Source organism: Ammodytes marinus (genome assembly GCF_949987685.1).
Source record: "Ammodytes marinus genome assembly, chromosome: 2".
NCBI classification, from domain to species: Eukaryota; Metazoa; Chordata; class Actinopteri; order Uranoscopiformes; family Ammodytidae; genus Ammodytes; species Ammodytes marinus.
In genome coordinates this window covers 32192379-32202378 of record NC_137231.1, presented here as the reverse complement: position 1 = coordinate 32202378, position 10000 = coordinate 32192379, and the positions used below count along the sequence as shown (strand labels likewise).

The 10000-nt window shown below is 41.5% G+C and overlaps 1 protein-coding gene across 1 annotated transcript in view; it reads left to right on the top strand.

The window, feature by feature from the left end:
• fras1 (Fraser extracellular matrix complex subunit 1) overlaps nucleotides 1-10000 on the top strand; it is a gene marked incomplete at its 3' end in the record, with an annotated part of 305792 nt that overhangs the window by 274375 nt on the left and 21417 nt on the right. Inside the window, exons 48-52 of the mRNA XM_080036137.1 lie at nucleotides 2364-2504; nucleotides 2795-3022; nucleotides 5252-5365; nucleotides 6818-6968; nucleotides 9217-9376. Coding sequence (XP_079892263.1) covers nucleotides 2364-2504; nucleotides 2795-3022; nucleotides 5252-5365; nucleotides 6818-6968; nucleotides 9217-9376 — 794 coding nt within the window. The remainder of the gene's footprint in view (nucleotides 1-2363; nucleotides 2505-2794; nucleotides 3023-5251; nucleotides 5366-6817; nucleotides 6969-9216; nucleotides 9377-10000) is intronic.

Sequence of the window (10000 nt, the reverse complement as noted above, 5' to 3'; positions counted from 1 at the left end):
TCCCCCGTCTCCCCGCCACATGTCCAAGTGTCCCTGGGCAAAGAGACACTGAACCCTAAATTGCTCCCGATGGTTCAGAGAGCGCCTTGCATGGCAGCTACTGCCATCGTTGTGTGTGTGTGAATGGGTGAATGTGGTAAGAAATGTAAAGCGCTTTGGGGCTGAGAAAATCAGCTAGAAAGCGCTATATAAGTCAAGACCATTTACTACTGTTTATATTTACAGCAACCTACACGTGTTTTTAACATATATAGCCTGTGTATTTTCAAAATAAAGAGAAATAGAGAAACATTTAAAAAAAAAAAGCTACACCACACACATGACTACATGACTACATTGGGGTGACTGTGGCTCAGGTGGTAGAGCGGGTCGGCTGATGATCAAAGGGTTGGAGGTTCGATCCCCGCCCTGCCACCTGTGTCATGGTTGTTGTGTCCTTGGGCAAGACACTTCACCCACCTTGCCTCGTGTGAATGTAAATAGTTAGCCTGCTATCGGTGTGTGAATGGTAACGTGTAAATGGGAACAGGTCTCCCTTGCAAAAGAGTCTTCGGTCTCAATGGGATTTACCTGTATAAATAAAGGTTAAAAAAAACAAAACATACATATCATACAAATGGAATACAAAATAAGAAGAGGCAAACTGGAGCACTTTCTAACGATACAAAATCCGATTTCACACACATGTATCTCTCCGTTCATATGATGATAAATGTAAAACAGACAACCTTCGTCCTCTATATAAAAAGCCCTTCAGATTTCATTGTCATTGGAAGCCTCAAATATCCTCCAAAAATTATTTATTAAAAGGGTCCGTAAAAAGTTCCCTGACCCATATAGCACACAGTCATTTCCTTCCAATTTGAGTGTGTGTGTGTGTGTGTGTGTGTGTGTGTGTGTGTGTGTGTGTGTGTGTGTCCTTAAAATATAAAAATGTATAAAGTAAATCTATGTTAAGTTTAATGAACCAGAGGTAAAATAAATGGCCTCCCACTTCGCCTTGTGAATAAATCTGCCTTGCTAATCCGGACTAATGAAGACCGCCAGGACTTAGTAAACATGTAAAAAAAAAGGTCATTTGGACTTCACGCTCGACTGACGGCTGTGTGTGTGTGTGTGTGTGTGTGTGTGTGTGTGTGTGTGTGTGTGTGTGTGTGTGTGTGTGTGTGTGTGTGTGTGTGTGTGTGTGTGTGTGTGTCCGTTGTATAGAGGTTATAGTGTTCGTGAAGTTTCACTGTTGCCCTCTATCCAGCTGGGAGGCCTGTGTTCGATTTTTTTTAAGTTAGGAAAACGCTGCATATTAATATAAAGTGTTGGATTGATACGGAATATTTTACTCTGTGTGTGTGTGTGTGTGTGTGCGTGTGTGTGTGTGTGTGTGTGTGTGTGTGTGTGTGTGTGTGTGTGTGTGTGTGTGTGTGTGTGTGTGTGTGTGTGCGTGCGTGCGAGTGGAGAAGGGATCGCTTAAGGGCAAGACCACCAGTGCACAGTTTCTCTTTCAACTGCATTTGTTCCTTTTAGTGGTTAGACTACAGTGCGCCGTTAACAAAGATCTGTAGGACAGATGCCACTGGTGTCGTAAAAACACTACTGTATTTGTCCAAAAGAGGTGCGATTAACTGTAGTAAATCAAATCAAATCAAATCAGTTTTATTTATATAGCCCAATATCACAAATTGACATTTGCCTCAGTGGGCTTTACATTCCATACAATATGACACCCTGCCCTTACACCCTTAGCTCGGCTGAGAAAAAAACTCCCAGTAAAAAAAATCCTTTACCGGGATTTTAAAAAATATTTGAAGAAATCTCAGGGAGAGTCGACAGAGTCAGGGATCCCTCTCCCAGGACGGACATGCTGCAATAGATGTTATAAGTAGAGAAAAATCACAAAGGAATTTGATCATTGACCAGATTTTTACATGGTAATACTAAAGTAAAGTGCGAATAGTGTGGATGCAGGAAGACTTCAGATGCTGCCAGAGGATCCACAATAATCACGAGAAAATCACGAAGGAATTTGAGAGTTGTACATCTACATTACTTCAAAATAACATTGCTATCCCTCTGTGTATGTTGCATGCAGGTTGCACAGTGAGTGAGTGAGTGAGTGAGTGAGTGAGTGAGTGAGTGAGTGAGTGAGTGAGTCTGTCCGTCCGTCCGTCCGAGTGAGTGAGTGAGTGAGTGAGTGAGTGAGTGAGTGAGTGAGTGAGTGAGTCTGTCTGTCTGTCTGTCTGTCTGTCTGTCTGTCTGTCTGTCTGTCTGTCTGTCTGTCTGTCTGTCTGTCTGTCTGTCTGTCTGTCTGAGTGAGTGAGATATTATGAGTGAGTAAATTCCTATCCCTCTGTGTGTGTTTCCTTTAGGTTGCCCAGACGTTCTACATCACCATAAAGCCGGTGGACGACTCTCTGCCTCTGCTCTCTGTCCCCGGGATGAGAGTCCAGGAGGGAGTCAGGAAAACCATCACGGAGTTTGAACTGAAGGCCACAGACGCAGACACTGAGGTAACACACACACACACACACACACACACACACACACACACACACACACACACACACACACACACACACACAGGTCACACGGTTTTTCATGACCTTAGAATGAACCTTTTTTACCTACATAGGAGCATGTTGCACCGCCATGTTTCTCCAAGAAAAACAACAACGTTTGAATTACCTAATAACTCTGCACTATCTAATAAAAAGCTTAAAAAAAATGCCAAAAAATAAATCTTAAAAAAAAAAAAAAATTGAAGATAACACAATCCATTTTTCTCTGCTTCTTTTCCCAGGCCGATACCATTGTGTTCACTATCGTCCAGGCTCCTCGTCACGGCAGCATCGAGCGCACCGGTAACGGTCAACACTACCGTCAGACCAGCAGCTTCACTATGGACGACGTCTATCAGAACAGAGTCAGCTACAACCACGACGGATCCAACTCTCTCAAGGACAGATTCACTTTCTCTGTGTTCGACGGCACCAACCTGCTGTTCATGGTGGAAGAGAACGGCAAGGAGGTAATGGAGTGTGTGTGTGTGTGTGTGTGGGGTGTGTGTGTGTGTGTGTGTGTCTGTGTGTGTGTGTGTGTGTGTGTGTGGGGTGTGTGTGTGTGTGTGTGTGTCTGTGTGTGTGTGTGTGTGTGTGTGTGTGTGTGTGGGAGGGGGGGGGGGGATTGATGGGGGGTGGGTGACTGGGTGTGTGTGTGTGGGGGGGGGGGGGTTGTGAGTGAATGAGTGAGTGAGTGTGTGTGTGTGTGGGGGGTTGATGGGGGGGTGGGTGACTGGGTGTGTGTGTGTGTGTGTGTGTGTGAGTGAGTTTGTGTGTGAAACGGTTTGTGTGTGTGGGGGTGGGGTGTGTTTGTGCTTCTGAGTGAGTGAGTGAGTGAGTGAGTGAGTGAGTGAGTTGGTTGGGGGGAAGGGGAGTGTTAGTGAGTGTGCATTGACATTTTTATCACGGCGGGAAGCTAAATTTGCTGCTAGATTAGTGCATTGGTGTGTGTGTGTGTGTGTGTGTGTGTGTGTGTGTGTGTGTGTGTGTGTGTGTGTGTGTGTGTGTGTGTGTGTGTGTGTGTGTGTGTGTGTGTGTGTGTGTGTGTGTGTGTGTGTGTGTGTGTGTGTGTGTGTGAGTGTGTGAGGCAGCTTCCTGGCATCTTTATTACAGCTGCATGATTGAAAGAGGAGAGTTAGGGTATGGCCCGCTGTGTGTGTGTGTGTGTGTGTGTGTGTGTGTGTGTGTGTGTGTGTGTGTGTGTGTGTGTGTGTGTGTGTGTGTGTGTGTGTGTGTGTGTGTGTGGAACGGAATGGCTATGACCTTTTTATGATGGGAGGGGTGAATCAGCAGTTTGTGTGCGTGCTCTTGTATTTCTATCTTTGTGAGGACACGGTGTAGTTGCATTACATATATAGACACATTGACATTTTGCCGTGTTTGAGAAATGTGGACATATTCGAAAATTCAAGACAGTCTCGGAAAGTAATGATGTTTTTTTTGCAAAGTCAGGGGAGAAAACGGGAACCTTTGGAAAAGTTTGGTGTGTGTGTGTGTGTGTGTGTGTGTGTGTGTGTGTGTGTGTGTGTGTGTGTGAAAAGTTTGGACAGTTAGCTGGAAGTTTTAGGAAACAGCCTAAGAATACCTTGAAAACTTATTTGGAAGGTGTGGACATTTGTCGAAAAAGAATTTCAACCTTTTTAGTAACTTGTATTTTTTTTTTATTATTAAGTTAGGACACATTTTTAAAGTTAGGAAATAGCTATAGAAAGTAAAGACATTTTGATAGGTGACACACACACACACACACACACACACACACACACACACACACAACCACACACACAACCACATACACACACACACCTGGGCACATTTGGCCTTAACACCGCCTGTGATTGAGGTGACTCTATCAAGACCTTGTTATTAAATATTCAACGAGCTCCTATAAAACCACCTTTGCATGAACGCATCCTTCAAACGGCAGGTGTCAAAGTTTGGCCTCGACAGTGTGTGTGTGTGTGTGTGTGTGTGTGTGTCTGTGTGTGTGTGTTGAAAAGCTGATGTCTTTATAGCCCCCACAATGCACTGCATCAACACAGTAATATTAATGGAGTCTGTTTGATTTAGCCACCAACGATATCAGACAGGGGACATATCAATAAAATTTAAGCTGTATGTTAATGGGGTGCTCCGGTGGTGTAGTGGATAGAGCGTGTACCATATTGGCTCCGGCCTTCGTTGCAGTGGTCGCGGGTTCAAATCTGACCCGTGGACCTTTACTGCAGGTCATCCCCCCTCTCTCTCTCTCTCTCTCTCTCTGTCTCCCCATTTCAACTATGTACTGTCTAATAAAGCTTTAAAATGCCCCAAAAAATGGTCTCTTAAACTGTATATTCACACCAAAAAAAAGTACAGACAGGTAGTGGATCTTGAGGAGATATTCACTGATTTTGACAAAAAGTTATTTGACCCGAAGCGTTCTCCAGAATCACTGACTCCACCTTTTATAAAGTTGCATCTTTTTGAGACTGTCTAGCGGATTTTCCCCCCCAAAATCATCTCCACCATCTTAACCATTTTTGTTGTTGATTATACAGTGTGTGCGCTGCTTATGTCTGTTGATTGTGGGGTTTTTTCAAGCTACTGTCATGTGCCCCCCTTTAAATTGCCCCTCGCGGACGAATAAAGTGATTTGAATTCAGTTTAATTGAAATGTATTGTTTTTAATGTCAACTTATTTTCTTCTTGTTTTCCAGATCATCACGGCCGCTCCACAGAAGTTTAAGATCGACATTCTTCCGGTTGACGACGGCACACCGCGTATCGTCACCAACCTCGGTCTGCAGTGGCTGGAATACATGGACAACAAGGTACAAGCCCTGATAATGTTTATTTTCAATTTATTTAGTTATTTGTTAGGGACAGTGCATATTAATGAACAGCTGTAACAATTTCAGCTGTAAAAATGCCAAAATTTAGCAAAAGTGCTAGTTTACATTTGTGGTCCCTATGCAGGTTAACAGAGAAAGACAAACTACAAATAAAATACATATACAAACACAAAGGGAAAAATAACACAAGACAAACAGATCTTATAGGTGTTCACAGACTTGGTTTTCTTTTATTCACTGTTTAAGACAAGGCACATTTATTTCTATAGCACAATTCAGACAGGAGGTCTCCTTGAGAAAATACAACTTTTAAGGCCATCTTGAATGTGCAAACACTGATAATAGAACCTGGTACAATGCATATCTCCTTCGCTCCTATCAAGGTAAATGTTTCTTTTGTAAATTGTCCCTGTTTAAATAAAGTTACATTACACATACAGTGAGTGACAGCAGTGCAAAGAGAAGCTCTATCACTGTTTGCTCATATTGTGTATTCGCTTTTCTAATGTCTATTCTATACTTGATGAATTTTAATCTTGATGTATTGTATGCCCAATGTAAAGCACTTTGAATGGCCTTGTGTCTGAATTGTTCTATACAGGAATAAACTTGCCTTGCCTTGTGTGATAACACTGCTCCCCCTGCTGGTTTAAAACACACCTACACCACTCGATTTCATGGCACACATTCCCTGCGTTCCAAATTACATACTTTTTACTACACTAACTACTAAATTAGAGGAGAGATTTTTTTTTTTTTATTATGTCGATAAATCTAAATGATGCCAAAATACAACGTACTACACATTGAACCTTTAAGGATTAAACCTTTTCAATATAAGTTGAAACTAAATGTGTTAATTGTAATGTCTGCAGGTTTGGAGTCCTATAAAATGATGCATTTTAAGGACTAAAATGTATCAATGAAAGATGGAACTAAATGTGTTTAATTTTAATCTCCACCAGGCCTCCAACCTGAGAACCAAAAAATCTTTAAACCTGCAGTGTGTATAATTTTGGGTTTTATTTCCTTGTAGATTTTGTAGAAAGTAATTATAATATCCATAAGTACGTTTAATTTAGTGCATAATAGCTGAAGAATTTTTTTTGAATTATTTATTTTTCCCTTAGAAAGGGTCTCATATATGTCCATATTTCTGCATATCTTGGACCAAGGCCTCGTGCCGCCATCTTGAAAGTGTCATAGTTGGAATGTCATCAGGTGCATTGTTTAAAATTTAGAATTGTTCTTGTCCTTGAAGGCCACTGTAGCTTCTGTTATTATTCTAAAGGGTTGGGGTTACCCAGGGAGCGTTGCATTCTAGAACTTTGTAGAACTTTCTTGATGATGTCATATTACACACTGCACCTTTAAGGACTAAACCGTATAAATATAAGATAAACTGAATGTGTTAATTGTAATGTCCGTTAGGCCACCAATCTGATCACTAAGAAGGAGCTGCTCACTATGGATCCAGACACCGACGACGGGCAGTTGGTCTATGACGTCACCACGGAACCAAAACACGGATTCCTGGAAAGCAAACTCAAACCTGGCAACCCGGTCACCACATTCACACAAGGTACACAAGTTGTATTTTTTATTTTTATTTTTTGGCAACTTTACTTTATTATTTAAGCTTGGGGCGACTGTGGCTCAGGTGGTAGAGCGGGTCGGCCAATGATCAAAGGGTTGGAGGTTCGATCCCCCGCCCTGCCACTTGTTTCATGGTTGTTGTGTCCTTGGGCAAGACACTTCACCCAGCTTGCCTCTTGTGAATGTCGACAGTTAGCCTGATTTTGGTGTATGAATGTGTGTGTGAATGGTAACATGTGAATGGGAACAGGTCTCCCTTGCAAAAGAGTCTCCGGTCTCAATGGGATTTACCAGTACAGATAAAGGTTTTAAAAAAGAAAATAGACAGCTTTGGAGAGACCGAGGTGAAATGGGGCAGAGTAGGCAATGACATGCAGAGAACCACCCGTTAATATTACATCACTGCCCTCACCTGTTAAACAGTCCCTTAACCCAGTTACATTTTGACATATTGTGAGGTCTAGAGTGCAAGAGAAAGTCCCCAAATTCCAACCAGTCAGGTATTTTTTCCTAATACTGTATAATAAATAATAATAATAATAATGATAATAATGATCGACTAAATTTCCTAACGCAGACAGTGGATTTTGTGTGCGTTTGATGTGCGCTTAAATTAACATTTTGGCACCAGTTTCCTCTTGCCCACGTCTTCAGCTAATAAGCACATTAATAACTAAGCTGTTTGTCAATATTAAACCTTATCTCTTACTGTAGGCTGTAGCCATGGATAAATCAATGTCACGTGTTGATTCTCTAGGCTTAACCTTGAAGCAGTCACTTTGATGTGACGATGTAAAGCATTTAAACCTCATTTAGTTAATTATAACAAATATACAATAATTAACATAAAGCCTCATTTGAGAGAAAACAAAATGCTTTTAGCTGGTGGGATTTACTAAGACCTGTCTGTCAACATTATTTTATATAATTGTTTATTCTTATAATCTGCTATGTGTCTTGTTGTGGATATTAGTGCATATACATGTATTAAAGCTATAGTTTGTAACTTCTGTCGCCCCCATGAGGAATTCTGAGTAATTACAACAACACTATCGGTGCATCTACATGAGGTAAAGCCTTCAGTGATGGCGCTTGGGATTTTATACCTTCTGCTGTACGTCCAGGTTTTTTTCTTAGCGGTAGAATCAACGACTGAAACATTTCTTGTGCTCTTCTTTGGGATTTTTCTGAGCTCCTGCACCAGTGTCAGGAGGGGAGGGGGGAGAGGGACATCAGTTTGTAAACGCTGCCATACTGAGAAATACAGAGAGAGTTTTGTGGAGCTGATAGGCTTAATACATTTTTTGGTCAACTCATTTGGCGATGGCTTGAATGTAACCTGACATTTATTTATATGACAAAGTTACGCACCGTAGCTTTACGGCAGCATCATCTCCCAAGCACAGGCACATTTACACTATATAAATGAGCAGAACATTGTGAGCCAGTGATGACTTTCATGCCCATTTTGAAGTGTTTTTTATTTCTCCCAGGTAATAGGAAAAAGGCCCAAGGCTGCAAACTATGGAGTCATTATTTCTCAGAAAAACCTTCTTCACATAGGCATTATTATCAACGTGTGTGTGTGTGTGTGTGTGTGTGTGTGTGTGTGTGTGTGTGTGTGTGTGTGTGTGTGTGTGTGTGTGTGTGTGTGTGTGTGTGTGCATGCGTGCGTTACATCTTTCCTCTCAGTAAGGTCGGAGTGACATGCCGGAAAAAGATAAAAGCTAATTATCTTCAATCTTTGATACACATGCTATTCAAACCCTTTCTAATGCACATGGGTTAAAGTGACCTGCATTCATGTCCTATGATCTTTCAGACAGTGTTTCTTTGCTGTATCTTTGAAATAAATGTATTTAATCATTTAAAGGTGGACTCTGGCGTGCACATCTGTGTTAATACAAAGCCTAAGCACTGTAAACTGGTATTGAAACAAAGAGGGCCCACCGTAGCTAGCAAGAATTTCCTTGCCAGCGACTGCTCTATAATTGTTGTGCATATGAAAATAAAATAATCTCAGGGGGCGCCCTTAGCTCAGTTGGTAGGGCGTCCCCCCCATGGGCCTCGGCCAGCAGCGGACCCGGGTTCGATTCCAGCCCGCGGTCCTTCTCTGCATGTCACTCCCCTCTCTGCCCCATTTCAACTCTGTCTCTACACTATCAATAAAGCATAAAAATGCCCAAAAAATATATTTAAAAAATAAAATAATCTTGAGTCTTGTGTCTCTGCAGCTGACATCAACCTGGGTCTGATCCGCTACGTGCTGCATGAGGAGAATGTTCAGGAAACCATGGATACCTTCAGGTTCCTGGTGAAGGACAGCAAACCTAACGTCGTCAGCGACAACGTCTTTCACATCCAGTGGTCCCTCATCAGCTTTGAGCACAAGAGGTACGGAGCATGTGTGAGGCACAGTGTAAGGAAGCAGTTGAATTAAACTAGTAGTTTAGCTATATGTTACACTGTAAACAATTGCTGTAAATTTACAGCAGGATTTCAACAGCATTAACCTGTTATTTATAAAAACAGCATTTAACTGTTAATATAAAAGGCAGTCTGTTAAATTACAGTCCTTTGCTGTTATGTTACGGAACGGTAATGTTTTTCAAAAATACTGAACTTTCCTGTTAATTTACCATCAAACATAGAAGGGACAACTTGACATGAGCTGCATGCACATGTGAAGCTTATACAATTTTCTTCATTAATCCTCATCCATCCACATCTTAACTAATAAGTGTTGTTTACTTTATATCCTCTGGTTAAGTTTACTTAAAGTTGAGTTATATTTACTTGGAAATCGAAAGTGCAGTTAACATAATTAAACCAAGTTAGTCTGAAGTTATGTTTACTCAGTAGAATGAAGGAAACGGATTGCCTTCGATAAATCAAGTAAGCACAACAAAGTGTATTGTAGAGACGCCCCCTTTCCCACAATGACTTGCACTGGACTAAACGTTTGGTATGTTGCTATTTGCACCCTCAGTAAAGGGGATGTTTCACTCCATTACGTCA